The sequence below is a fragment of the Aethalodelphis obliquidens genome, unplaced genomic scaffold (genome assembly GCF_003676395.1).
Source record: "Aethalodelphis obliquidens isolate GAN/ISIS:26980383/991018 unplaced genomic scaffold, ASM367639v1 scaffold43, whole genome shotgun sequence".
NCBI lineage: Eukaryota > Metazoa > Chordata > Mammalia > Artiodactyla > Delphinidae > Aethalodelphis > Aethalodelphis obliquidens.
Genome location: NW_020837987.1, coordinates 5,534,009 through 5,560,421, shown reverse-complemented (window position 1 = coordinate 5,560,421; position 26,413 = coordinate 5,534,009). Strand labels below are relative to the sequence as shown.

Sequence of the window (26,413 nt, the reverse complement as noted above, 5' to 3'; positions counted from 1 at the left end):
TATCTTTTCACTGGACTTCCTGTTTCATTTGAAATTTTCACCATGTTTCTTTCCTATTCCTGACACATGCCAGAAGCTTCTACAGTCCCTCAAAGCTCCTAAGCATGCACTAGGCTCCTTTTTACAGCGCCCCTCCTCATGGGCGGCCATTTCAGAAGAGCCCTCCCTAGGCCCATTTTCCCTCAATACAAAAATCATCTCTCTGCTCTTTTGAACATACTTCAGATAAGTTTGTTACACAACCATCTGAGTGGTCTTGAGGAAACACCAATTTGGCCACAACATGGTACTCTAGCTGGTCACACTGTGTCAGGAGTTCCCTGTTGACAAGTTTGCGGTGGATGATATTTTGTACTGTTATTGTGTGGCAATTCCTTTGGGGACATCAAGAAAGAACATTTCTTAACTTGGCCTACTTAAATGACTTCCAATTGTCACCATGATCAACATGATTAAGAGGAGGCCTAGAAAATACGGAGAAATTACACATTGCACAGAAGACTGCTTATTAGATGATATTAAGAATGTATTAACTTTTAGATGTAATTATATGATTATGTTTAAAAGTAAACCTGTATCTTGAAGAGATACATATACTTACTTATTTCTGGATAAAATATGATCTCCAGTATTTGCTTTAAAATTACCTAGAGGGGTAATTCCTTGGTGGTCCAGTGGTTAGGACTCAGCACTTTCACTGCCAAGGGCTTGGGTTCAATCCCTGGTTGGGGAACTAAGATCCCACAAGCCACGTGGCGTGGCCAAATAAATAAATAAGTAAAAATAAAATAAAATAAAATAACCTAGAGGGAGAGGGGTGTTCACTTGTTGATAATTGTTGAAGCTAGGTGATGAGTACATAGGAGTTTTTATTATACTATTTTCATGTGGTTCAAAACATAAGTTTTTAAAAATTATACAGATAATAAAGGAGAACATACAGATAAATTTTAGCACATACAGGAACATGAGGCTATTTTGTATAATCACTCACTCTACTGTCTGGTAAAGAGGTGGTCAAAGTTTATGAAAAGAAAAATTTAAAAAAAGAAAAAAAAAACCACCCTGAATTCAGTCTCTCTTACTGGTCAAGGTACTAATTCCGCCCCGGCTTCTGGCCCCATCATCCAGCTCTTTTACATATACACAGCCTTACACTCTTCCAACGAGTATTTATTATTAGTTAAGCCATGATTCAGGACCCCAGGGTGGGGATCACTATGTGCCCAGGTCCCCCTTCACCACCCTGGGGAGAAGGACGGAGGACAGAGAAGGTGGGGCGGAGCCAGTTCAGATCTTCCCAGGAAACGTGCCTTCTGCCCGGCGGTCGTCCCAGGCTGACACCTGTGGAAAGACAGCCAGTGTTACTCCCTTCCTCCACAGGGAAACCAGATGGGTGAACTTCTTTGTCTTCCCCACTTTGCCTACCTGTTCAGTCAACAAGTAACCCCAGGACCTGCTATGTGCCAGTACTGGCAACTGTTCCAGGAGCCGGGGAACCAGTAGTGACCCAGAAGGACAAGAATCACTGTCCTGAATGAGCTGACATGAACTGACCCACTGAGAGAACAAGGGGTGGGGTGAGGGGTGGGGTGGTGGTGGAGGAATAATAACAGGCAGACTCACTGCAGAGCTGTCTGTGGGGAGATGTGTGTAAAGACCTTCAAAAGTGTGACCAGGGCCTGCTTCAGGAACCCTAGAGTCAACCCTCAATGATGTCTGTCAGAACAGAAGAAAGAAGGAATACTGGGCAGCTGTGAATAAAAATGAGGCTATCTATGCTCCAGCAGGAATGCATCTCTAACGATCAAATGCACAATCAAGTGCAAAAAGGTCCAAACCGGCTACAGAGTGTGATCCTACTATTGCTCACAGATGTATGCGTACATATACAAAACGATGGACAGGCCCATATCGAACTGTTAACACTCTCCCGAAGTAACACTCTGCAACTTGTGGACCCTCTTACAGGCAGTCAGAGCACATTTATTTTTATATATACACACACATGCACATTTATATGCTATACATTAGAGGCAATGGATAAATGCATGGATAAGGAAGACAAACTGAATCCCTGCTCCATCGCTTCCTAGCTGTAATTTCCTCATGCAAATTACTCAACCTTTCAGGGCCTCAGTTTCCAATTTTGTAAAATGCGGATACTGATAATAGTACCTATCTTTTTTTTTTTTTAAGCATGTTTGCCCTTATATGACATAAAGCACTTACAAAGTAGCCGGCCCATAGCAAGTGCCTACTTTATTTACACACATACACCACACATCACAAATACTCTTTACTTAAATTGGGCCATACTATACAGACTTTTTCCCCCCATACTATACAGATTGTCCTGCAACTTGCTTTTTCCATGAGTCTTAGAGCTCTTTCTGTATTCTGTCACATAGATCAAGATGAATATACCATCATTTATAACTTGTTTCTGAACATTCCCCATTACAAACAACTCTGCAATGGTTGTCCTTGTACACAAACATTTTTATAGGATGTGTAGATGTGCAACTGCCACATCTAGAGTATGATTTTTTTCATTTTGAAAGATCCTGTCTCAGGATTGACCTTAACAGTGATTGGACCTGGGCTTCCCTGGTGGCGCAGTGGTTAAGAACCCGCCTGCCAATGCAGGGGATACAGGTTCGAGCCCTGGTCCAGGAAGATCCCACATGCCGCGCGAGCAGCAAAGCCCGTGCGCCACAACTACTGAGCCTGCGCTCTGGAGTGCGCCAGCCACAACTACTGAGCCCACATGCCACAACTACTGAAGCCCGTGCACCTAGAGCCCGTGCTCCACAATAAGAGAAGCCACCACAATGAGAAGCCCACGTGCTGCAACGAAGAGTAGCCCCTGCTTGCCGCAACTAGAGAAAGCCCGTGCACAGCAACAAAGACCCAATGCAACCAAAAATAAATAATAAATAAATTTTTAAAAAAGTGATTGGACCAATCTATAGAACCATCAACACTTAGTACTATCTTCCACTCCCCATCCCTTTTAAGTTAAAGGATCAGGCTGGTCTGATCCTCTGGCAAATTCGTCTTTGTCCAATAATCCCACTTCATGGAAAGGAAACCAAGGAAACCATTCAAATAGAAGGCAAAACATTTCCTGCAGTGGAATTGTACACTGCAGTATCATTTAAAATAGTGAAAAAAGACTGAGTCCAGCTAAAGGGGAAGGGACTATTTTTTAACTATTAAAGACAATGGCTACCCAATAATTGAGCAGGTTGTACTGACATGAAAATAGGTAAACAATGCAAGTAAAAAAGCCAAGGATAAACAGTATCTACAGTATGATCCATATCTATATTTTAAAAGTACATAGGGACTTCAATGGTGGCGCAGTGGTTAAGAATCCGCCTGCCAATGCAGGGGACATGGGTTTGATCCCTGGTCCGGGAAGATCCCACATGCCGCGGAGCAACTAAGCCCATGCGCCACAACTACTGAGCCTGTGCTCTAGAGCCCGTGAGCCGCAACTACTGAGTCTGTGTGCCTAGAGCTCATGCTCCGCAACAAGGGAAACCACCGCAATGAGAAGCCCGTGCATCACAACGAAGAGCAGCCCCTGCTCGCTGCAACTAGAGAAAGCCCACGTGCAGCAACGAAGACCCAATGCAGCCAAAGATAAATAAATAAAATAAAATAAATTAAAAAGAAAAAAGTATATAAACATACACCAACACCTACTCACACATTAGCACACAGAAAAGGAAGTGGAAGATTTATACCAAATTTCTAAGGGAAGTTAACGTTGGACTCAGAAGGGGGTGACTTAGGAGTTTTTCACTGTTTACATTATAAAAGTTTCACTTTGAAGATTTACTGTATTTTTTATGAAGAAACTAAAGATTTTTTAAAATGGGAAAATAAAAGGGAGTTCCTTGGTGGCCTAGGGGTTAGGATTCAGAGCTTTCACTGCTGTGGCCCGGGTTCAATCCCTGGTCAGGGAACTGAGATCCTGAAAGCCTCGCGAAGTGGGGGGAAAAAAAAAGAAAGAAAAAGAAAAGATGATTGGAAAAAATGTTTTAAATGCTCATATAGGATAAGTGCTGGACTCCCAGCCCCACTCCTCCCCAAATACACATACTGGGATTAGAGACTAATTTTTAAAAATACACAGGAAACACCTGGAAGATGTTACAGTATTATCAGCCAGGTCAGGAGGATGAGAAACAATTTTTTGCCCCTTCCTCTATTTCTTAAGTTTCTGTGAAGTTGTTATATTGCTTATAAAAAAACAAAAACGAACGATAGCAATAACAAAACACTTATTTTTACTTCACCAAATTTCTGGAATAAAGAAGCCAGGGCTGCTGGGTATAAAGGGTGTGTTCACATCCAGCCCTCAGAAGGCAGTGACAGCAGGCACCCGAGGGGAGGAACCACAGAATCTAACGCTCCCCAGGTAAGGGCAGGCCCAGGTCCCAAAGGCTGGGGTGTGGGGCAGCACCGGGACTGGAAGCATGTTTCCTAGCACCCTGTCCAGCACTCACCTAATGCAGGCCCTGAGGCTGGAGGGCGGATATTATGGGATCATGATGTCATGGCACCCAAGATCACTCAGGGACAAGGAGAAATCCTGGGAGGGGAGAGGGTACTCAGACACTTGAGAGTGTGGCCACAGAGGTGGGAGGCAAACCAAGCAAGCTGAGGAAGAGTGCATTAAGGCAATCTGTTCTCAAGAAACAAGCCCCAAAGATGTACATCCAAACTAGAACACAATCTCCATCAAAGGGGACCAGTTAAATAAAGCATTTGTAAGGTAAGGACTTCCCTGGCGGTCCAGTGGTTGACACTCCGCGCTTCCACTGCAGGGAGCACAGGTTCGATCCCTGGTTGGGGAACTAAGATCTCACATGCTGTGCAGCACAGCCAAAAAATTTTAAAAAAGAAAAGAAAACAACAAAAATGAATGAGGTAGATCTATACGCACTGTCATAAAAAAGGCTCAAGACACACTGATAAGTCAAAGCAAGTCACAGAACAGACTATATAGTATGACCCATGCATACACAGAAAGTTCCACAGGCTTATATATGATAAATGTATATAGAGAAAGATGAATCGGTTAACAGTAGTTACCTCAGGGGAGGGGGACTGGGGAGCGAAAGGTGACGTCTGCTTTTCATTTTACTGTACTGCTCTGTGCTGTACTGTACTGTTTTATTTTTTTAAATGAGCACTATTAGTTTTGTAATAATATCATATTTTGATTTTAAGACATGATTTTTTTCATTTTAACATCTCTGAAAATAGCATGCTTGTTACATCCATTTCTGGCATTAAAAAAAAAGATTTAAACATCTCTCAGTGTTTCTTGTAGTCGATGGGGTCTTTGACTTGATGCAATAAAGTAATATTTTATTTAAAAAAAGAGGGTATGGCAGAAAATTAAATAGTAACAACGGGTCTGGTCAGATCAGGCCTAAAAGGACTGCCTTATTGCATCCCTGTTTTTTAGAAATGCATGCGGAAGTAGGTAGGGGTGAAATGACGTGTCTGGGATTTGCTTCAAAATACTTCAGCAAAGGAAAGAGGAAAAAGAAAAGGAAATGGAGGAAATGTGGAGAAATCTTGAAACTATTCAGTTTGGGTGATGGGTATATTTGGGGCGTCACTGAATTATTCTACTTTTATGTATATTTGGAAATGCTCATATGAAAAAAGGACAGGATTCCAAAAGATGGTGAGCTCCACAGGGACAGGGCATTTACTTGTAGAGTGTCTGGGTGAGACAGATCTGGTTGCCTTGGCTGAGAGCCTGGCTGGTTGAGAGAACCGGCGAAAGGAGGAAAGGGAGGTGATTCTCGGAAGAAGAAAAGGCCACATCCATGCCCAGTGTGATGCCTTGTCCTCCCTTTGCCTCTCACAGATGAGCTCCCATGAAGTCATCACACGCCCCTCTGCTAGGACCCCACCCCCACCCCAGCACCCCAAGGGCCCCAGGAGGAGGCACATACCCAGGATATGGGGCAGAGGGACTTGTACACACGCCGGTACCATTCACACACGGAGACGTCACCCCCTTTAGCAGTCATTGCCTTCTCACAGCGGTGGAAGTCTGTGAAGAATGGGGATCAGGGTCAGCCCAGACCAAGGGCTGGAACACATTTTTGATCAAAATTCACAGAAATCATTTTTACTTCACAACCAGTTACACAAATCCCCCCTACTCCCAAGTTTCACAAAGAAAGCATACCCTTACAAGTGTAGTACTCATAAGGGCTAGACACACCTCGCTAAGCTGATTTTGCAACCCCTAAAGAATGACAGTTCTACTTGAAAATTCTGGGGTCAGGAAAGATAAGGCAACCTGAGAGGTGTGTGTGGGGATTATGGAAGTCCAGAACCAGGGCAGGGGAAGGGGACAGTGGTCTCGATGCTAAGATGCTGGCATCCTGGAGAGGAAGACAGGAGGGGGATAATCTGGTTTTTAATAGTAGGAAATTAATTCAAAAATTACTCCAAGTATTACACTCCTGGGCACACTCCCTAGAGAGAAAAGCATTCACATGGACATCAAATTACATTTATAAGCATGTTTATAGCAGCACCATTCATAAGGGCCCCAAACTGGAAACCAAGCAAGTGTCCATGAATAAAATGTGGAAAACTGTACAGCAATAAAAATGAGCAAAACACATGCCACAGCATGGATGAATCTTCAAAACTGTTGAATGAAGACATCCAAACATAAGACAACACATACAGTATTTATAAAGATCACAAAAAGGCAAACCTCACAGCGGTGATAAAACCAAAGTGTGACTGCCCTAAGTCTGCGGGGTTACATCTCTTCTGGGGAGAGTAGAGTGTTGTTTTCAAGACAGGGCGTGCAGTAGGCATGGGAGCCCAGAGGGCTGGCAGTATCTAGTTTTGTATCCAGATTATAGTTACACGGGGGATGCACTTTAGAATTATTCATTTAGCTGTACATTATGTTTTATGTACTTCCTGTACGTATGTCACATTCCATAAATACACACACACACACATCTTGGGGGAAAAAAAAAATCACTGTGGGAACCAAAGTTTGTGACCCTGGGCCAGATCTTAAGCACAGGTGGTGATGAGGGGCACAGACCCTGCGAGGTCAGATGATTAGAATAAAACAGAAGAGGCCTGGGATGCATAGGTCCCCTGCGAGGAGCCAAGAGGCAAGCGACTTGAGGTGTGCGACCAGGGGAAGGTCAACACTGCCCCCCGCGCCCCCTGCCCCCCCATGTCCTGCTCACCCAGGTAGTTCTGCCAGCAGTTCCTCGTCTGGTTCTGGTTGGGGAAGCGGCTGTCAAAAGGAGCAGTCTGGTAGTTCTTGATTTTGGTCTTGATGTCCTCTGCCATAGTGCTGACTCCTGGAGGCAGAGAATGGGTGCTGGCAGGGGTTCTGGGGCTGGCAAGGGGCTGTCAGTCCACCCAGGCCCGGTGAGCCACAAGCCAACGCCCCTCCCGCTCAGTACACACAGAGACAAAGGCAGGGCAAGAACACATTAAGGGTGGAAGTCACAGCAGGGTGTCTGGGGGAGTCAACTCCTTGGTAAAATCAGGCTTTATTTGTCCCAACATAACACCAGCTGACATTCACTGAGTGCTTACTATAAGCAAGGAAGCTTTATTCCTACAGTCACTCTACAAGGCAGAAACTATTACTATCACTGCTTCACAGACAAGAGACAGGGTGTTTAAGCGACTTCCCAAGGTCATTCAGCACACATGTGGTGGAGCTGCACTCTATCACTAACTTAACCTACACTGCAGAGGTTCTTAAGGTCTACTGACGCCATGAACTCCTCAGGGGTCTAATGAGTCCTTTCTCAGAATATGTTTAAATGCATTTAAAGGGGACTTCCCTGGTGGTCCAGTGGTTAAGAATCCGTCTTCCAATGCAGGGGACGGGGGTTCGATCCCTGGTCAGGGAACTAAGATCCCACCTGCCCCGGGGGCAACTAAGCCAGCACGCCACAACTAGAGAGAAGCCTGCGCACCTCAACGAAGATCCCGTGTGCCGCAACTAAGACCCGACGCAGCCAAAAAGAAAATAAATAAATAAAAACTTAAGAATGCATTTAAAAATTGCATAGGATCACAAAGAAAACCAGTTACTTGTAGCTGAGGATTTATTAACTTCCACAATTTCAAAATAATCATGCCTGAAAATGACATGTTGTGAAATCTGCAACCATAATGATCTGTAAGATGACCTACGATTTGATTGCTGACAAAGTCACAGATGATGCCAATACTACTAGGGCTATTGCCTCCATTCTTAACTGAAGGAAATGCTACATTTTAATTAGAAACTAGCAGAAATACAGATGTAAATTTCCCCCCATTCAAGTACTAGCACCCCTTGAATTCTACAGATTCTGTGGACCCAGGGTTAAAAACCTGTGCTGTAATCTCTCTTATGTGGTGACACACTGTTTTCATCAGAGAATCCGAGAGAAACTGCCTCTATCAGATTATTCGAGGAGTCGTGGGATTACACAGAAGTAAGCAGACCAGTAATAAATTCAAGCGACCCAGGGTAGCGGTAAGGATCTGGGGCACCGGAGGAGAGTCTTTCCGGGAGCGGGGTGATGTGAACACCAGCCGCTGGGACACAGACGCGGTCGGAAGAGTTGTTTTGGAAGCGATCTCCACCCGCTTTCGGGAGGGAGGGTGGACTGCGGATGACGCTGCAGCCCCTCCAACGTCCAAGGGAGAGGAGGGGCCAGACACCAGGAAGCCAGGCTGCGGCCTAGGCAAGCCTGGGGGGTCGGGGGTCGTGAGGGGAGGGACGCCTGAGGCCTGGTGACTAAGAGCACTGCAGTCCTGGTCGCTGGCTAAACTGCATAATATCTGATCCTCAGTTGCCTGCCAGTCAAAAAGGGATAATCGCAGGCCCTATCTCATAGGGCTGGAGGGAGGATTACATGAAGCAATATAAATCGCTTGGAATGTTCCTGGCATCGAAGAACTAAATAATCGTCAGCTACGATTACTAACTGAACAGGACCCCAGGGCTCCTGGAGGTCGGCCGCCGCCGGCCGGAAACCTTATCTCGTTCTCCGGGAAGCAAGGGTCGGGCTCCACAGTCCCCCAGGCTGGGGTTCCAGGGCCCCCGAAGCCCCCACACTCACCTAAAGATGCTCCTGAAGCCCCTCGAAGCTCAATGTGACCCTTAGCAATGACGCCAGCGTCGGACCGGAAGCGGAACGAAGACCGGCCGGAAGCGGGACGAGGCAGCGCACTGGGCAGCCTTCCGCACGGCTAGAGCGCCGTCCCTGGAGCGGTTCAGGCCACGCCCATGCGAGCGAAGTCCAACCTTCCTATTGGGCTGAATGCCTGTTCATCCTCAATCCCGACCCAATCGCAAGCTTGCGTGTCACTTGGAACCGCACGGAGCTATGGCTGTGCGAGCTGTGGGCGCAGCATGGTCACCTCTCTGTCTTTACCAGGAGAAAGGAGTCTGGGTCTTGGGGCTGGTTGGAGAGTGGGCATGGGAAAAATATCGTAGCGGAAATGCTCTTATTCGTGCAAGAATTATTTATTGAATGCTTACCCTGACAAAATCCTTGCAAATGACCTACACGGTTTGGCCCCCTTTTATACTCTTATCTCCTTCTCTTAACTGCTGCGGTTCCAGGCACACTGGCCTCCTTAGCAGTTCCTTAAACGTGCAGGCTGGCTTCCCCGTAAGGGCCTTTGCACTTGCTGTCCCTTTGGCCTGGAATGCTCTTCTTGCAGTTGGCTCCCTCCATCATGTCCTGCAGGTCTTTGTTAAAATGTCACCCTATCAATGAGTACTTCTCAGTCCAAATATTTAAAATTGCTGTCTTGTCAGTTTCTTCCCTACTTTATTTCCCCAAAGCACTTATCTTCTGACATACTGTATCCTTCCTTTTATTGTTTATCTTTTTTTGTCTCCCTCAATATATAATAGAAGCATCATAAAGGAGCAAGTTTTGTCTCATTCACCATTGTTTCTCTAGCACTTAAAACAGTTTCTGGCACATAGTATAGGTACTCTATAAATATTTGTGGAATGCGTGAATTTCTTGTGTGAATAAAGGGGGCTTCCGGGGACTGGAAGAGGAAGCTGGGAAAGAGACCTGCTTTTGCCCCTCCCCTCAGCCTGGCCTCCAAAGCTTCTCACATACTGTGCTGGGTGCAGCGTCCAGGCCTAACTGGGTTGGGGGCCACTTATGCATTCTGTGTTCATCAGCGTTGTAATTATTTGTGGAACTGCCTGTTTACATGCCTGCACCCACCCCCTTCAATGAGATCTTCCCAAAGCCCAAAGCCCTTCCCTGCTTAACCCCCTCCCTGGCTCCCCTGTGCCCTCAGGACAAAGTCCAGGCCCCTTACCATGGCCCACATAGGCAGTTCCAACTGGAGCTTTGTGGACTGAGCCGTGGTCCCCTCTCCAGCCATGCTGATATTTTAGTTCATTGAACAGTGCTGTGAGATCTACCTCCAGGCCTTCGATTACTCTATTTCTCTGACTGGGACATTCTTTGCCTACCTGACTTTTCAAATCAGCTATTCTCTTCTCCAGGAAATTTTCCCTGACCACCCCCCTGCCCCCACCTCAAGCTAGGGCAGATCCCTCTTTTTGGTCCCCCTCAACCCCCTAGAGTTTCCCCATCCCAGCCCTGACCACTCTGGGCTGTCCCTGGCTGGTGATGGGTCTGTCTCCCCACTGGACTGTGAGCTTCCTATGGGCAAGGTCCAGGGTCGTCTTGGTCACTGCTGAGTTCCCAGCATGGCCCATAAGGGGACTACTCAGTAGGCTCTCTTCAGAGGCTCAGTAGTTCCTAGAACAGGGTAGGCTCTCCTTGGGGTCTGAGTTCTATGGCCCCCAGCTTGGAGTGGGGAAACAGAGTAGATGGTTTTGGGGCATAAGCACTAGGTCTAATTCCTTGATGGTTCCTAGCACTGGGAGGTCACACAGTAAGCCCTTTTTGGAGTCTGAGTCCTCTCTTCAAGGTGGGGACAGTAAATAAACTCGAAAGTTAGTGATTGGGTCTGATTCTTGTGCAAGTCCCAGTACAGGGCAGGCACACGGTAGGCAGGCCCAGTGGGGACTGTCTGATTCCTCTGCGTGTCCCACGACACAGTGAGCACACGGTAGGTCCCCCTGTGTGTTTCGGGATCACACGGGGCTGTGGAGGCGATGTGGGTGTGCTTGTGCACACAGGCTCCCTAGCAGACGTAGTTAGTATCCGTGGGAAGGATGCAAACAGCACGCACAACGATGCTTGACCGTGTATTTTTATTGAGTCGTTGCTCCCTGTCCGCTCTCCACGCAGTCGGGATAGACTAGGCCAGGCACGCGGCCCCCGAAGCGGTACGTGTACTTGCGCCCCCCGCTCTTGCGCACGATGTCGCGGCGGTAGTAGTAGCGCAGACCTCGGCTCAGCTTCTCGTAATTCATGCCGGGCTTCCTCTTGCGCTCGCCCCACAGCCGCGCCACCTAGGGCGGAGGCCGGGCTTAGTCTGAGGGGGCGGGAGAGGTGAGGAGTGGGAGGGGCTTGACAATAGATGGGTGGGGCGGGGTTGGGGTTCTGGTCTGTCAGCGTGGAGGTTAGGCCCGGCGGAGCGGGGCGGAGTTGAGGGCGAGGCTGAGGGCGGGGCCTAGCACTAGGCGAAGTGCTGCTGGTGGGGCTAAACTGAACACAGGGAGACCCAGGCGGGACTAAGCGGGTCTGGGAGGCTGCCCCACCTCTTTGGGGTCGCAGAGTTGGAACTCGCGGCTATTGCCCGTCCAGCGGATGCAGCTGCTACGCGCCCCGTCGTGGAGTAGCTCCAGGAGGAACTGCCACAGCTGAATGGGACCTGCGGGGTGGAGGCAAGTGAATACTCAGGTTTCCTGGCCCCAGATCATGTCGCTTCGATGACCCAGGAATCCGGATCCCCTCCTCCTCGGGGACCGAGTCCGGATTCCTCCGTCTAAGGGACCTAAGAGTTGGCCTTGGGGACCCAGGCATCGGGGCCCCCATCTTGGAGATTTAGGAGTTTGGCTGCCCCATCTTGGAGACCCAGGGATCCACATCCTCATCTCTTTCCTCTTGCCTAATGCAGGAGCCTAGGTCCTCCTCCCTTGCTCTCGGGAAGACTACCCGTGTCTTAGTCCTCTCCTCCCTGGGGACCCAACAGGAGGGCCACCGCCCCCTCCTCTCTCGAGCCCCGCCAGTTTCCCGGTCCCGCCCCCTTGGCGCCTAGGCCCCGCCTCACTAGACTCCGGCTTCGCTCCCTCGGGACAAAGTGTCTTGGACCTCACCTCGGTGGTTAGCTTTGGGGTAACAAGCCAAGGTTGCGCGGTCCGACTGCTGGCTCGGTTCGGAAGAAGTGGTGAGATCTGAAGTCTGGTACTCCTTCGAAGAGGTGGTGCAGTCTGTATGCAGCCCCGAGTCCCAGGAGATGGTATAGTCCGATCCCGCAGGCCCGCCCCACGAAATGGTAGAGTCGGCGGGCGGCTCCCCGCCGAGGCTCTTGCCCCAATAGGTGGCGCCGTCCGGGCCAACAGAATAGTCCCAGCTGGTGGAGCTGGCGGCGACCTGGGCGCCCGACCACGAGTTGGCACTTTCCGCGGAGGTGGCGCAGTTCTGGGCGGCTGCCCCTTCAGAGCCAGCCCAGAGGGCGGGACCCAGGGCCTGGGAGACGCGGCTCCAAGGGACCGAGCCGGTGCACGGCAAGTCTGTCCAGTCTCCCGACCACGGAAGAGCCTGAGGGGCGGGTTCTGTGAGGACGAACGGACCCCAAGTGAGAGGAGCCCAGGTGTCCCGATCCCTGGCCCCCTCGGGGGTTCTAGGGGTCGAAGCTCGCAGCCCTGGCGCCTGGGGCCCCACGCTCCAGGATCTCGGTCATGCCACCTTAAGGGCACAGGCGTCCCCCGTCCTATCCCCGTTCCCCCTCAAAGATCGGGGAGTCTAAACCTCTAGTCACAATGGAGGACCCCAGTCCCCTCCTCCCCCCACCTCTCCGCACACACTCACCCGCCCCCCATGGAGCTTCTGGGTACGGTAATGCGGAGCCCCAGTCCGGCTGTGGGAGCCCTGAGAGGGATAGGACGTAGCAGAGTTTAGGGGATGGTGTGCACAATGATTAGAGACTCCCCTCAGCCACTCAACCCAGTGGTCTTTATTTGTCAGGGACTGAGAGTTATTACCCCCGGCCCCTACTCACTCAGACCTGGGACTCAGGAGGCTGTCTGGGCCCCTCCTCCTTCAACCTCTGGAGTTCAAGCCCACACCCCTCTCCCCGCTCAACCCCAGGAGTCCAGGCACGCCCCCTTCCTCCCTTAGACTTAGAAGCCAGCGTCTCACCTTCCCCAGCGCTCAGGGGTCCCAGCCCACAGACACTTTTCCAACCTGTCTCCGCTGTCAGCGTGTCCCCTTGGAGTGCCAGTTCAGGGAAATAGAAGTCGAGTTCAGCTCCTTCTGCAGGCAAGAAGGTTAGAGCCCCGTCAGGGTCAGTGGAGGCGCCCACCTGAGCACCCTCCCCACACACATTGTCTCAGCCCCAGCAGCCTACCCAGACCTGACAGCCTGCTCCCCAGGGGCACTTCCTGTGCTGATGCTTCATCCCAGTTCCACAAATCCATGGCTGCTCGCTGTGAATATTCTGGGTCAGAAAAAAAAAGGGCCCAGGGTGAGCTTAGGGACCCTGGAGTCTGAGCCCCATCCCTTGCTTCACTCAGACAGAGGAGTCCAGGCCTCTGCTCCCTCCTTCCCCAGGACCCTGGATTGTTGGCCTCCAGTGTCCTTTTCTCTCAGACCAGGAGTTAAGGGCCCCCAGACACCCAGACTTCCAGTCCCCAGTTCACAGCTCACCTCTGGCAGGTCCCTCTGCCCTCAGCCGGGGGTCTCAGCCCCATTTCATACCATGCACCCCCTCCCCCCAGGGGCCTGGGCAGGAGGGAATTTTCCAAGACGTCAGAGCTGGGGGTCGCAGCGGGGGTCGAGTTGCAGGGGCTGAGGCGGGGCCGAGCTGTGTCACCCCTGCCCCACTCCCCTCTGCCCCCAGAGATGGCCATCCGCCTCCATGGTAGCTTTGGCTGTCCTGCTGCAGGGGTGGCTTGGACTTGAACAGGAGCTTGGCAAACAGCGGGCTGGGAGAGACCCGGGTGAGGAGGGGTGTTTCCGGGGTGACTGGGGCGTGGGGGGGGGGGCTTGGGGACTCGATCCTGTGACACGGGAGGTGGTGGGGGAGGAGAGCCTGGGGTCAGCTGGGCTGCGCCAGGCTTATCTGCAACAGGAAGGGGGATTTCCGGCCAGACCCCTGGTGGGCAGACGTCACAATCCACAGGGGGCCTGTGGGGGTAGGTTGACCTGGGATCCTCCACCAGGCCCACTTCTCCCCTTCTGAGGGCTTTGAGGGGAAGTCCTGGGGCTGCTTCCGAGGACAGTAGCAACAACAGTATGAACAATAACAACAGTGATAATAATAGCTAACATTTATTGGGGGCTCATTACATGCCACCGGCTGTGCTCTGGGCCTTTGTTTAATCCGCTTACCAGGTAGGTACTAGTCTTATCCCGATTTTATGAAAGGGGAAATTGAGGAGGAATTCCTTCCACTTTTCTTCATCTCCAGAATCCATGCCCTTCCCTACTAATAACAGTTCAGGACAAATGGGGAAATTTGAATATGAACTGAATATGAGATATAGAATTAGTCATTTTCTTAGATGTGATGATGGTATTATGATATGAAAGCTATCTCTATAAGGAACACTGAGATATTTAGGGGTGAAGTGTTGTGTCTGTAACTTGTTTCCAATGATTCAGCAAAAAAACAAACCATGTATACTTGCGACATGTACATGCACACGTGCAATATTTGGGACACACTTATACTAAAAAATTATTTGTTGTTTGTCTTAAGTTCAAATTTAACTAGGTGCCCTGTATTTTTATTTCCTAAATCTGGCAACCCTAAACCCTGGTAGCTTGGCTTCAGAGCCTGTGCTTGTACCCATCCTGCAATATTGATAAGTAAATATTTACCATTAAAAATAACCTCTTTAGGGCTTCCCTGGTGGCGCAGTGGTTGAGAGTCCTCCTGCCGATGCAGGGGACACGGGTTCGTGTCCTGGACCGGGAAGATCCCGCATGCCGCGGAGCGGCTAGGCCTGTGAGCCATGGCCACTGAGCCTGCGCGTCCGGAGCCTGTGCTCCGCAACGGGAGAGGCCACAACAGTGAGAGGCCCGCGTACCACAGAAACAAAAACAAAAACAAAAATAACCTCTTTAATATGGGCCATTTCCAATATTCACCTAGTTCAATCACTAACCACTTGCCATTCTGGGGGTGGGAGGAGTGGGGGGCGTGGGCACTGCCCTTCATTGTTACACGAGGGAAACTGGGCCTCAACAGGAAGAGCAACTTACTAGGTCACACAGTGGGTGGTCTGGGGCTCCTGGGATTGGACCCAGCGCTGGTTGAACCACAGAGCCCTCGGGCATCACCAGTCCCTCCATCCATCTAACCCAGGGGTCTGAAAGGAGTCTCCACCTGCTGTGCCCCACCAGGCCTGGAGCCTCCTCTCCCTGAAGCTGGCCTCTCTCCTGTCTGTATGTGTCTGTCTCTCCATGTCTCTCTGCCCTGGGTTGACGTCCCTGGCCCTGGGTCTCTGTTGTACCAGGCCTGACTGCAGTAACTTTTTTTTTTTTTTTTCCCCAACTTTTTTTTTTTTTTTTGCCACACCTCACAGCTTGTGGGATCTTAGTTCTCTGACCAGGGGTTGAACCTGCACCCTCAGAGGTGAAAGCAAGGAGTCCTAACCACTGGACCCCAGGGAATCCCCCCAAGTCTCTTCTGATGTCTCAGTCCCTCCCCACCTGTCTTTAAGTGTTTCTGTCTCTCTCCCTATCTCCTTATCTGTTTCCATCTCTTTCCCTCCCTGGGTTTTTTCCCCATCTGCCTTCCCATTGTACTGCCTCAGACCCACAATTCTCGTCTCTTCCTGTCTCCCTTCCCACCTCTCTGTCTCTGCTCACTACATCCCTTCCATTTTGGTCCCTCTGTCTCTCAACCCCATTGATCTTTTTCTGTCTCCCCTCAGGACTTAAATGCACACATTTAAAACCCACCTTTCTGGAATCATTCTTCTTTCCATCTCCTCCTTTGCCTGCAGTGAATAGAAGAGGGTCAGGAGTAGGGAGGGCTAGTGATGTGGGGATGGGGTTTGAGGGTGGTCCAGCCCAGGTGGCAGGGGGCTGAAGGGTACTTCCTGCCATTGATGGGAGGCCCTCACCCCTCTAACCAGACTGGAAAATGTGACGTCAGAGGGGGCAGTAAGGGAGGAAGACAGGAACTGAGGAAATTTGACACCTTTCCTGGGTAACTGGCTTCCCTGAGAAGCCTTGGCATTGTTTCTCCCCTCCCTCCCAAGCCCTCTCCCAATCAGGGGTTCTGACGGCTATGTCCCAGGGAGGCCCTCATCCCCTCCCCATGCCATCTCCCTCCTTTGCCTGGTCACTGCTCCAGCCTACTTCCAGAACCCCAGATTTTTCTAAAGTGCAAATCTGTGATGCTAGTCCCCTGCTTGAACTTTGTCTCAGCTTCTCAAGGCTGGCTGCTTTCAGGGTAAAGTCTAAGCTCCCAGTTTGGCATTCAAGTTCCTGCATGGACACTTCTTCAGACAGGCAGAGACAAGCGTGGAGCTGAGAAACAGGAGTTGGGGAGAGACTTACAGATGCAGAGAGAGAGAAGAGAGACTCAGAGAGATACAGACACTTAGAAAGAGACAAGAAACAGAGGGGCACTCACAGAGAAACAGAGAAGGAGGCACAGAGAAACAAAGAGATAGAGCAGAAGTTGGCTGGATTTTGGCAGAGTAAAGAAACTAGAAAACAGTCTCAGAGACCTAGAGGGTGACAACTGCAGAGACTAGGAGAGAGAAAAACAGGAAGAGAATGAGAGTCTCAGAAGTGGCCAGTGCCTTGAGGAAGCCCCTCCCTGACTCCCAGGATGGCTCCCATCCCAACCCTGATCACTCTGGGCTGTGACTGTCTGGCTACAGCCCTATCTTCTGCCACTGGACCATGAACTTGGAGGGAACAGGGCCTGTGGCTGTTTAAGTCACCATTGTGTCCCCAGCACTGTCCAGGCCCTTGATGAGAGTCTGCTGAATGGATGAAAGCCTGGAAGGTGTGAGCTCCAGAAGGGCAGGGCCCAGAAGACCCCCTTATCTTGGTGCTGAGAACACAGGGTGGAGTCAGAAGACCACAGGTTTGAGCCTCTGCTTGGCTTCGGCCTTGCCCTAAGCCTCTACTTCCTCCTCTGTGGAATAGGCTGCACTGGACGTGCACTTAAGAGGTTTCAAGAAGATGTAAGGGGCATGCAGCAGGGACCGAAAAATGCCCATCTGCATGTTTGAGTAAACTTTCAAGGCTCCCCACTATTCCCAGAGTGGGGGATGCTAAGCCCTGCCCCCCAAAGAGTGCTTCCAAGCCTAGCCAAGGATGGAAATGAACGTAAATTTATTGAAACTGGTTTTGGGGAGGATGGGTGGGTGGATAGTTGAGGATTTCCCAAAGAACTGTGGGGAGGAGCCAGCGCCCGGCCGGGTGGGAGCGGGTGCCCAGCCACAGACCCTATCTCAGGCCCAATTTCTTCTTCTCCTTTTGCTTCTTGCGCACCACGTCCAGGTTCCGGTCCTTCCACATGCTCTTGCGCAGCTTGATGGGGCGTGAGCCCACATACTTCCCTGTGGGAGGGAGGGTTCATGGTCAGGCTTGGGGTCAGGCTCAGGCCAGATGCCTGCCATGCCCACTGACCCTAGGGAAGGCTGCACCCACCATTCATCTCACGCATGGCGCGCACATAGTCGCTGGGGTCCTTAAAGCTGACGAAGCCATAGCCCTTGGTTTTGCCCGTGCGCTTGTCGCGGATCACCTTAGCCTTAAGGAAGGATGGGAAGCGGCTGAAGGCTCGTGCCAAGATGTCATCATTCACCTCATTGCCCAGATCCCCACAGAAGATTCGGAAGTCATCTGGGGTTGGGAGAGAGGAGGTCAGAGGATACAGATGTCTGGCTCAGTCTTATTTAAATGACCCCACCTTCTCTGGAAACATCACCAAGCCCTCTTCCTCAGTATGCCCTGCAGTCTCTGCCTGGGGCCCTCTTGGTCATAACAGCCAATGCCTGTATAGTATTTACCCTGTGCTAGGCTCTCTGCTAAGCACCCATGAGGTTCTAGCACATCTGGCACTCTCAACAACCCTTTACACCAAGGCACAGAGAGGTCAAGTCACCCGCCCCAAGTTAATCAGGAAGCGGCAGAGCTGGGACAGGAACTCAGGCATCTGGCTCCAGAGTCCTCACTTTTAACTAACTGCCCTGCCCTGCCCCACCCCAGGGCCAGCTCTCCCATTCCCTCGATGAAGCCCCTACCTTCGTCATCCCAGCCCTGGCCTGTCCTCCAAGCCCACAGCATCCTTTGGTCTCCTGAACACCTCCCCATGGACATTCCCTGGGCCCCTGACACCCACTGGCTCCCATAATGGCACCCCGGTACCACAGAATTCATCGTTCCTCAGCTCTGCTTCCTCTGCAAAGCCCACTCTAAGCCCCCTTGAGTCCCTTAAACCTGAACATACTGCCTGATTCTTCTCCAAGGCCAACTTCAGCTGCCATTCCTGGACATATCCCCTGGGCTGGGCCTGAACCTCGACCAAATGTGCTCAAGCCCAAGAATCCCTTCCCGCATGAGCATATACTATTACCATCCCCTTGCTGGAGATGAGGAAAATGAAGCTTGAAGGGCTAAGCGACTTGCCCAAGGTCACAGAACTAGGGCCTACAGCCTGCACTGGCCACATCTGGGCCGGCGCTACCATGGCTCTGGCCTGGGGTGGGTAGACGGTCCCAGGGAAAGAGGCAGAAGTCAAAGACTAGGATGGGAGGCAGGCCCCTCTCCTTGGCTACCGCTGTGGCTGCCCCATAGCTCTGGTGGTGACTGAGGACACTCTCTGAGAACAAGTTAGTTTACCCTAGGCAGAAATGATCTGACAAAGGGTAGGACCTTCTACAAACCAACCAGTCTGAACACATCAAAAAACTATTATACATAAGACAAAGCAGTGGGAGGGTGACAATTCTCATTAAAAGATAATGTAGTGACACAAAACTGCATGTATTCTCATTCGGGGGAAAAACAGCTATAATATAGTTTTGGGACAACTGGGAAAATATGAATATAAACAGAATATGAGATGCCACAGAATTATTGTTAATTTTCTTAGATGTGTTAATTGTGTAATGATATGAAAGAAAATATCACTTTTCTTAGGAGATGAATACTGAGGTATTTAGTAGTGAAGTGATAACGTCATTTATAATTTACTTCAAATGACTGAGCAAAAACCAAAAAAAGATACAAACACATGGAGAGTTAAAGTGAATACAGCAAAGTGTTAATCGCTGAATCTAGGTGGTAGATATATAGTTGTTAACTGTGCAGTTCAGTATTAAAATTTTTCATAAAAAGTTAGGAGACAAAAGAATGCTCTTTCACTTTTAGCAAGCCAGGCCCCTCATGAATGAAACAGAGGCCAGAAGGTCCTAGATGCCAATCCCCTCCACCAAGTTCTGTTCAGTGGCCGGGCAAGGGCCTGCCCCCCCAGTGTCCTAGTCTGGCTCTCCCCGGGGTGGGCTAACCCACTCTGTAGGTGGGCCCTACAGAGAGGTGTGCAGTTACCTGGGTCGCCTTCCCTTGGTGGAGCAGCACAGATCCCGCACTCGAGCCCACTTACCTGCATCCCACTCCAGCAGGCTGGGGTCCTCCCAGCTGCTCCCAGCTGCTGTGCGAATGCAGCGTTTCAATTTCTCTGGCTTTCCTTTCTTCTTGTCCTCACCTAGAGGCTCTGGGACCTGCAGAGGAAAGGGATGGGGTGCAAAGGGCTTGATGCTGGAGTCTGCTGGACCCATATGCCCTCTTCATGTTCCACCACTTTCCTCTGCCCACCCGGTCCTCCCGCCTCCATAGCTGGGGCACTGGATGTGCTGCTGGGTGTCAGATGTGTGTGTCTGCCTCCCTCTTCCCCATGTCCTCCCAACCCCTCCAATTTCCTGGGTCCCTCCTACCTCCACAGATAGAAGATGACATGTGTTTCTGCGTGAAGAAGCCCCTGGGCTCCTGTCTGCCCAATCAGCCCTTTCTGTGCCCCCACTGCTCTGCTCCCTGCCTACCTCAAGAGCCATGAGGCCAGGGGGTGGTTCAGGCCGAGGGGGCCGGGGTCTCGGACGCAGGGACAGGAGCTCAGGAATGCGCAGCGGGGGCAGTAGGCCTCGCACAACTTCCAGTGGCAGGGGCAGTGGCTCAGGCTCGGGCAGAGGCATGGCCAGGGCCAGTGGCAGGCTGGGCCCAATGACTGCAGGGCCAGCTGGGGTGCCCCCTGCCCCCACAGCCACCGCTGCGCCAGCCTCCTCCAGCCCGGCCGCTGCTGCCACCACAGCCTCCTCCTTCTCTTTCAGGCCCAACCCCAGGCCGAGGCCCAGCTCTCGGGGTGCTGCTGGCTCTTCCTGTAGGAAAAAGGAGGGCATGAGGGGGGCCAGATCACAGGCTCAGACCTCACTACCACCTCCATCCTGTACAACAGAGCAAGGACCTGGGCACCAGAGAGCAGGCAAGAGATACCTAGACAGGGAAAGGAGTCTCTAGTTAGAGACAAACACAGGGATAGAGAAACACAGGCAGAGAGACAGACAGACATAGGGACAAAAAAAGACATGAAGACAGAAAAACAGAGACAATCAAAGGAAAAATAGAGATACAGAGAGAGAAGTACACCTGTAACTTGTGTTTTCTCTCTATACTTTCCTTATAAAAAGAAAAAAACAGAAAGATATGGCCACAGAAGGAAAGAGGGAAAGACAGAGACAAAGTCAGAGAGTGAGAAGGCAGAGACATGAAAAGCCACAGGAAAGGCGGACTTGGTGGACACAGCCCACCGGGCCAGGATGAGGGCCTCCCTGCCCACTGCACCTCTGACCCTCAGTTCCCTGTACACACTCACCAGAGGAGGCCTCAGAGCAGCCATGGAGCCAAGAGGGGGCCCTGGGGCCCGAGCCATCGGTGGCAGCATCATAGGTGGTCCAGGGGGGCCAGGCAGAGGGGGGCCCACGAGGGCCTGGTGAGGGGGCCGCAGAGCCATAGGGCGGGGGCCACCTGCTGTGGAAGAAAGAGCAGAATCTGTCAGGGTGTTAGTGGGGAAATCGGAGGGCTTGGGGAGGAGTTACGTGGCAGGATGATGACCCTGGCCCCCTCACCTGCTCTCTGTAGCACGTGAGGGATGAAGGCTGGATGCAGAATAGGGGCCCTCTGGGGGGCCGCAGCTGTGGGAGAGATGGGGGTGTGTGTCAAGGGGGACTGGGGCACTTGGGGCAAGGTGTGTGCTTGTGGGTACTCTCAGAACCAAGAGATCTGGAGAAGAGCCTGGGGAGCCTTCTGGGAGATGCAGGGTTCTTTTCATTTGTTCATTCAGCAAAAACTTACCACTGATGATTTCCTCTGGGCCTGGCCCTGTCCTGTGCAATGCTAGGGACACACCAAAGACCAAGGGCTCTAAGGGAGCTCCTGGTCCAGAGCAGGAGAGAGCAGACCTATCACCAGAGTGACAGCCAGAGAGATCAGGGCTGGGATGGGGGAAAGCCCAGGCAGAGTGATGGAGGCTGGGAGTGGGGAGCCCGGGAAGCAGTGGGAGCTCAGAAGACCTATGCCGGGGGGACTAGAGAAGGCTTCCTGGAGAAAGGGACCTGTAAGCTGAGACCCAAAGGATAATGAAGAGTTGGTCAGGCAAAGGGTGAGTTTGGAAATATTACTAGCAAGGAGAACATTTATAAACAAAAATTTTTCCCTTTTCAGTTTAGTGTAATCGTAATAGAGGATGTTAGAGTTGGACAGCATCATAGGAGAATGGTCAAGAGGTCAGTAGGCGTCCAAGCAGTCTTGTTGGCTGAACCGTGTATGTCCTCTGGAGGGCACTGGGGAGCCACAGCAGGGTTGGAAGCTGGGCAGGGGACTATGTCAGATATGCACTTTGATCAAAACCATACTAAAGTGTAGGAGGTGTTAAACCTTCTCAGATATCAGATAAAAAAGTGTAACAGGATTTAAGTAGCACAATTAACAAGTACAATCTAATAGAGATCACACCAGAACTTTACAGAACACATACCCTTTTCATACACATAAGGAAATACTAATGTCACAAAAATTGTGTGTATAAAGGTCATCTCAACAACACAAAGTAGGAGTGAGTGACCTGTGGAGAGGATAGATTTTAGTTGATTTTGGTTAGCTTGATTTGGGTTTAGTTGATAGGTTTTGGAAGATTAAAGTTGGGCGACAATGAGCAGGGGAGAGAAGGGATCTCAACAAGAGCCCTGCTGGTATATCCCAGCAATGTTTGGGGCTCCTGAGGAGGAAATGCGGATCTCTCTCTGCAAGGGGCTGGGTGATATAGGGTCTTGACTGACAGGTGAGGAGCACAGGTGCTTGTTTGATGGTTTGTTCATCCCATCAACAGAGAGCACGTAATACTTACTAGCTGGCATGGACCTTATATTTTAGAGAAAGCAAAAGATGATAACCATAATAAATAAATTGTACAACTGTTCTAAAGCATGAAGTGCTATGAAGAAACATAGCAAAGCGTAAGGATTAGGAGTGACAGTAAGGGGGTTGGTTTGCAGTGATCAAGTGAAGCCTTACTAATGCCAAACTGACAAAGTACACGATCAGGTTTATGCTTTAGAAAGACAATGACATCATGGGGATGAAATGGAGAGGGTGAAGTAGTTGAAACAAGAGTGCTTGGTGGAATGTGGGATTTCCTGGCCCCAGACCTACCTGCTCGCCGCAGGAACATGGCTTCTCGAGCCTCTGGACTGTCCAGGTGACTCCGATCACCAGGACCAAAGCCAACTGTTGGGAGGGGAGAGATGAGGATGGTTGGAGGAAAGTCCCAGGCATCCCTTTTTCACCACCTTGCCTCCCTCACTCCACCACTCCTTACTTACCTGGGCCCACAAAAGGTGGGCCACCCACCATGGGAGGAACCACTGTGGCTGCAGCGGCTGCTCGGGCCTCCAGAGTCTGTTGGACCTGTTGGAGAGGAGGCTTGGGTGAGAGGCCTGATTCAGTGCCCCCAAGCTGCCCTGGCAGGCTCACCTGGGAGGCCGAGGGTTTCTTCTTTGCACTCTGTGGCTATCTATCAAACTCTTGGTCTCGGCTAAAACATCACTTTTCAGAGAGGCTTTTGGGACCACACTAGCCGAAGGTGTCCTTAGCCCCTCCCAGTTGCAACTTCTCTCATCATCCTGCTTCATCTTCCCCAAAGCACTTAGCACTACCTGAAATTATGTCTAGCGTGTCCTCCTTCTCTCTCGTGCCATCACCCTGGTCCAAGCCACCATTATCTCTTGCCTAGAGTATTATGGTAGCCTCTTCCTCAGATTCCTTGACTCTGCCCTGGCCCCCTATAGTCTGTTCTCCAAACACAGCCAGAGCGACCCTGGTGACATCTAAGTTGGATCACATCACCTCACTGCTCAAAACCCTTCAACTGCTTCCCATCTCAGAGTAAAAACCAAGGTCCTTGTGATGACCAACAAGGTCCTGCTAGATCTGTCTCTACCACCTCTCTGTGCTGTTCTCCTCCCACCCTCTCCCTTGCTCACTGCATTCCAGCCACACTATTCTCCCTGCTGGTCCTTGAACATGTCAGGTATGCACCTACCTCATGGCCTTTGCATTGGCAGTTCTCTCTGCTGGGAATACTCTTCCCCCAGATATCTGCCTGGTTCCCTCAATCATGCCCTTTATATCTGCGTAAATGTCACCTCCTCAGAAAGGCCTTTCCTGATCGCGCTGATAAACCTCTGCCTTTCTTACTCTACTTTGACCTGTCTCTCAGTAGTAAAATGTAAACTCCAAAAAGGTAGTGATTGTTTTTCTGTTTTGTTCTCTGCTATATGCCTAATGTCTAGAATAGTACCTAGTGCAGAAAAGGCACTGGAAAATTATCTGTTGAGAGAATGAACAAGTTTCATTTACTTGTTCTCTTTTTAGTAGTCTCTCTCTTCACTACTCATATATACTTAGCTATAAAACACTTGAATGTGACTAATGATACTGAGGAACTATTTAATTTTAGTATGAATTTTAAATAAATACAGAACATTTCCATCATTGTAGAAAGTTCTACTGACCAACATGATCTAGAATAAAAGCTCCCAAAGGGCAGAAATATTGTTTGTCTTAGTCACTACTGTGTCCTCAATGCCCGGCACCTGAAATATTTGTCACACTAATTAATCAACAAGCCAACATGTTAATAGCTCTCTGTATACAAACACTGTGTTCAGAGGCAACGTGCTCTATTATATGCGTTAGTTCAGCCGTACCTGCTGGTATGTGTTGGTGGCGATAATTGGGCGGATCACAGGAGCTGCTGGGACTTGCATTGCTTCTACCGTGGGGACGGTGGGCACCGCAGGCACAGCAGTTGGGATTCCTGTAACCGGAGCCCCCAGAACTTCCTGCTCAAACCTGGGGTGGGGGCAGGACAGACACCACAGCTCAGGACCTTGCACCAATTCTGGAACGCTGGGTACATCGCGACAGCGCCTTCACCCCTGCCAAGCTCTCCTTCTTACTCCCGCCCCCACAATCCCGAAAGTCCCATTTCCCCAAGATAGAGCCATCTGTCGGGCCTATCGTGGCCTGGAGGGTCCAGGGCTCTGGCTGTGGGACGGCTCTTATCGCGCCCTGTCGCGGGCCTTACAGGGCCATCTCCGCCTCCATCTCCTTCAAGCGTTCCTCGCCGCTCTTGCCCGGGATGCCAGCACCAGGGCCCGGGACCACAGGTCCTCCTGCACCCGGGAGTCCCGGGGCTGGCCCCGCCCCGGCCATCGCTGCTGCCGTCGCTGTCGCCACTACTACCGCCTCAACTCAGTCGCCTCCGCCGGTTCCGCTGTGTACTCCCTGGCTTCGTCAGGGTGGGCGCCAGCGGATGACGTCTCAGCGAGAGTGACGGGCGCCGGTACATGACATAATGCGCCAACGGGGCTCGTCAACAGGGATCTAAGGCCAATGAGAACCCGGCCACACCCGAAGGGCCCGCCCCAAGAAGGAGTATAGGCCAATCAGAGTGCCGGAAAAACGAGTTTTACGGAAGACTCTGAGTCTATGAGAGTGCAGCCGAGCGAGACCACCACGCCTACCTGAAGGAACACGGGCTAATGAAAGTACTGTAAAGTCAGTTGTCCCCGTTCCTGAAGTGGAAACTTGATCTTTAAGAACTCAGGAAAGTTCGGAGGTCCCACCCTTGCCACCGCGAGGCCCGTTCCGGAAGTTTTAAAACACACTGAAATCCGAATGATCCCAGGGCAGGACGAGGCTGGGTATAGCTGGGGGCCGTGGTCGCCCACTCTGAGGTAGACGGACACGCTACCAGACAGTGAGTCCCAGAAAAAACAGGGACATGATGTGGGAAGCTCAGATGAGGTGCCTGACTCAGGCTTCCTGGAGGAGGTGACGTCTGAAAACTTCTGCTGGATGAAAATGAGAGAGATTCTGGGTAGGAGGAATACAGTTCATGCAAAGGCCGAGAGACAGTAGTCAAGTGCGTCACCTCATAAGGTCACGCGTATAGTTTCGGTGTCTGTGCTTTCTAGGGATACAGCTGACCCCTCTTTTTTTTTTAGTCCTCAAAATGTTTTATGAATATTTTCAAAAATACACAACAGTAGGGAGAATGAACATCCACGTACCTCTCAACAATTACTAATATTCTACCCTTCTTGTTTCGTCTATACTTCTTTTATTTTTTTGCTCTACATTATAGCAAATTCCAGACGTCTATCAATTCACCCATAATAGCTTCATGATGTCTCTCTAACATAAGGAGTATTTAAAAGGAAACGAAACAAAACAAAAACAGCATTTTCACACCCAAGAAAATGGGTATCTTAGTATCATCTAACACCCAGACTGAGTTCAATTTTCTCTGCCTCAAAATGTCTTTATACTGGGGACTTCCCTGGTGGCTCAGTGGTTAAGAATCCGCCTGCCAATGCAGGGGACACGGGTTTGAGCCCTGGTCTGGGACGATCCCACATGCCGTGGAGCAACAAAGCCCGTGAGCCACAACTACTGAGCCTGCGCTCTAGAGCCCGCGAGCCACGACTACTGAAGACTGTACACCACAACTACTGAAGCCCTCTCGCCTAGAGCCTGTGCTCTGCAGCAAGAGGAGCCACTGCAGTGAGAAGCCCGTGCACCGCAACAAGGAGCAGCCCCCGCTTGCCGCAACTAGAGAAAGCCCGCGTGCAGCGACGAAGACCCAACGCAGCCAAAATAAATAAATAGTAAAAACAAAAACAAAACTTAAT

At 50.7% G+C, this 26,413-nt stretch overlaps 3 protein-coding genes across 5 annotated transcripts; all 3 read right to left on the bottom strand.

Moving 5' to 3' along the window:
- Window positions 1-849: 849 nt before the first annotated feature.
- On the bottom strand, window positions 850-9,295 carry COX6B1 (cytochrome c oxidase subunit 6B1). The gene is made up of 4 exons (XM_027079093.1): window positions 9,147-9,295; window positions 7,263-7,379; window positions 5,988-6,088; window positions 850-1,344 (listed from the first exon to the last, which is right to left on the bottom strand). Exons 2-4 carry the CDS (start codon window positions 7,366-7,368, stop codon window positions 1,291-1,293), a joined length of 261 nt encoding a protein of 86 aa, XP_026934894.1. The 5' UTR covers window positions 7,369-7,379; window positions 9,147-9,295; the 3' UTR covers window positions 850-1,290.
- A 1,967-nt stretch (window positions 9,296-11,262) lies between these two features.
- Window positions 11,263-15,121, bottom strand: ETV2 (ETS variant transcription factor 2). Its single transcript, XM_027079099.1, has 7 exons — window positions 14,526-15,121; window positions 13,543-13,632; window positions 13,335-13,448; window positions 13,005-13,064; window positions 12,290-12,748; window positions 11,732-11,844; window positions 11,263-11,482 (listed from the first exon to the last, which is right to left on the bottom strand). Exons 2-7 carry the CDS (start codon window positions 13,610-13,612, stop codon window positions 11,282-11,284), a joined length of 1,017 nt encoding a protein of 338 aa, XP_026934900.1. The 5' UTR covers window positions 13,613-13,632; window positions 14,526-15,121; the 3' UTR covers window positions 11,263-11,281.
- Window positions 15,122-17,472: 2,351 nt separating this feature from the next.
- On the bottom strand, window positions 17,473-25,071 carry RBM42 (RNA binding motif protein 42). 3 transcript variants are annotated; one of them, XM_027078996.1, is made up of 10 exons: window positions 24,805-25,071; window positions 24,425-24,569; window positions 23,039-23,123; window positions 22,869-22,943; window positions 21,287-21,352; window positions 21,034-21,209; window positions 20,207-20,539; window positions 19,771-19,888; window positions 17,814-18,008; window positions 17,473-17,722 (listed from the first exon to the last, which is right to left on the bottom strand). In XM_027078996.1, exons 1-10 carry the CDS (start codon window positions 24,930-24,932, stop codon window positions 17,610-17,612), a joined length of 1,434 nt encoding a protein of 477 aa, XP_026934797.1. In that variant the 5' UTR covers window positions 24,933-25,071; the 3' UTR covers window positions 17,473-17,609. The 3 variants fall into 3 exon arrangements, with proteins under 3 accessions (XP_026934797.1, XP_026934798.1, XP_026934799.1); XM_027078997.1 differs by having other exon boundaries at window positions 21,034-21,188; window positions 24,805-25,005; XM_027078998.1 differs by lacking the exon at window positions 21,287-21,352 and having other exon boundaries at window positions 17,479-17,722; window positions 21,034-21,188.
- Window positions 25,072-26,413: the final 1,342 nt, after the last annotated feature.

Excerpts from the sequence above, each read along its gene's own strand:
- RBM42 (XM_027078996.1), bottom strand. The coding sequence starts at position 24,932 with ATGGCCGGGGCGGGGCCAGCCCCGGGACTCCCGGGTGCAGGAGGACCT. Across the intron at positions 20,540-21,033 it reads CTGCTCTGAGGCCTCCTCTG|GAAGAGCCAGCAGCACCCCG; the intron begins GTGAGTGTGTAC and ends TTTTTCCTACAG. Across the intron at positions 18,009-19,770 it reads CCTGCTGGAGTGGGATGCAG|ATGACTTCCGAATCTTCTGT; the intron begins GTAAGTGGGCTC and ends TCCCAACCCCAG.
- ETV2 (XM_027079099.1), bottom strand. The coding sequence starts at position 13,612 with ATGGATTTGTGGAACTGGGATGAAGCATCAGCACAGGAAGTGCCCCTG. Across the intron at positions 12,749-13,004 it reads AGAAGCTCCATGGGGGGCGG|AACCCGCCCCTCAGGCTCTT; the intron begins GTGAGTGTGTGC and ends TCGTCCTCACAG. Across the intron at positions 11,483-11,731 it reads AACTCTGCGACCCCAAAGAG|GTGGCGCGGCTGTGGGGCGA; the intron begins GTGGGGCAGCCT and ends CCTCCGCCCTAG.
- COX6B1 (XM_027079093.1), bottom strand. The coding sequence starts at position 7,368 with ATGGCAGAGGACATCAAGACCAAAATCAAGAACTACCAGACTGCTCCT. Across the intron at positions 6,089-7,262 it reads CTGCTGGCAGAACTACCTGG|ACTTCCACCGCTGTGAGAAG; the intron begins GTGAGCAGGACA and ends CATTCTTCACAG. Across the intron at positions 1,345-5,987 it reads CCCTCTGCCCCATATCCTGG|GTGTCAGCCTGGGACGACCG; the intron begins GTATGTGCCTCC and ends GTCTTTCCACAG.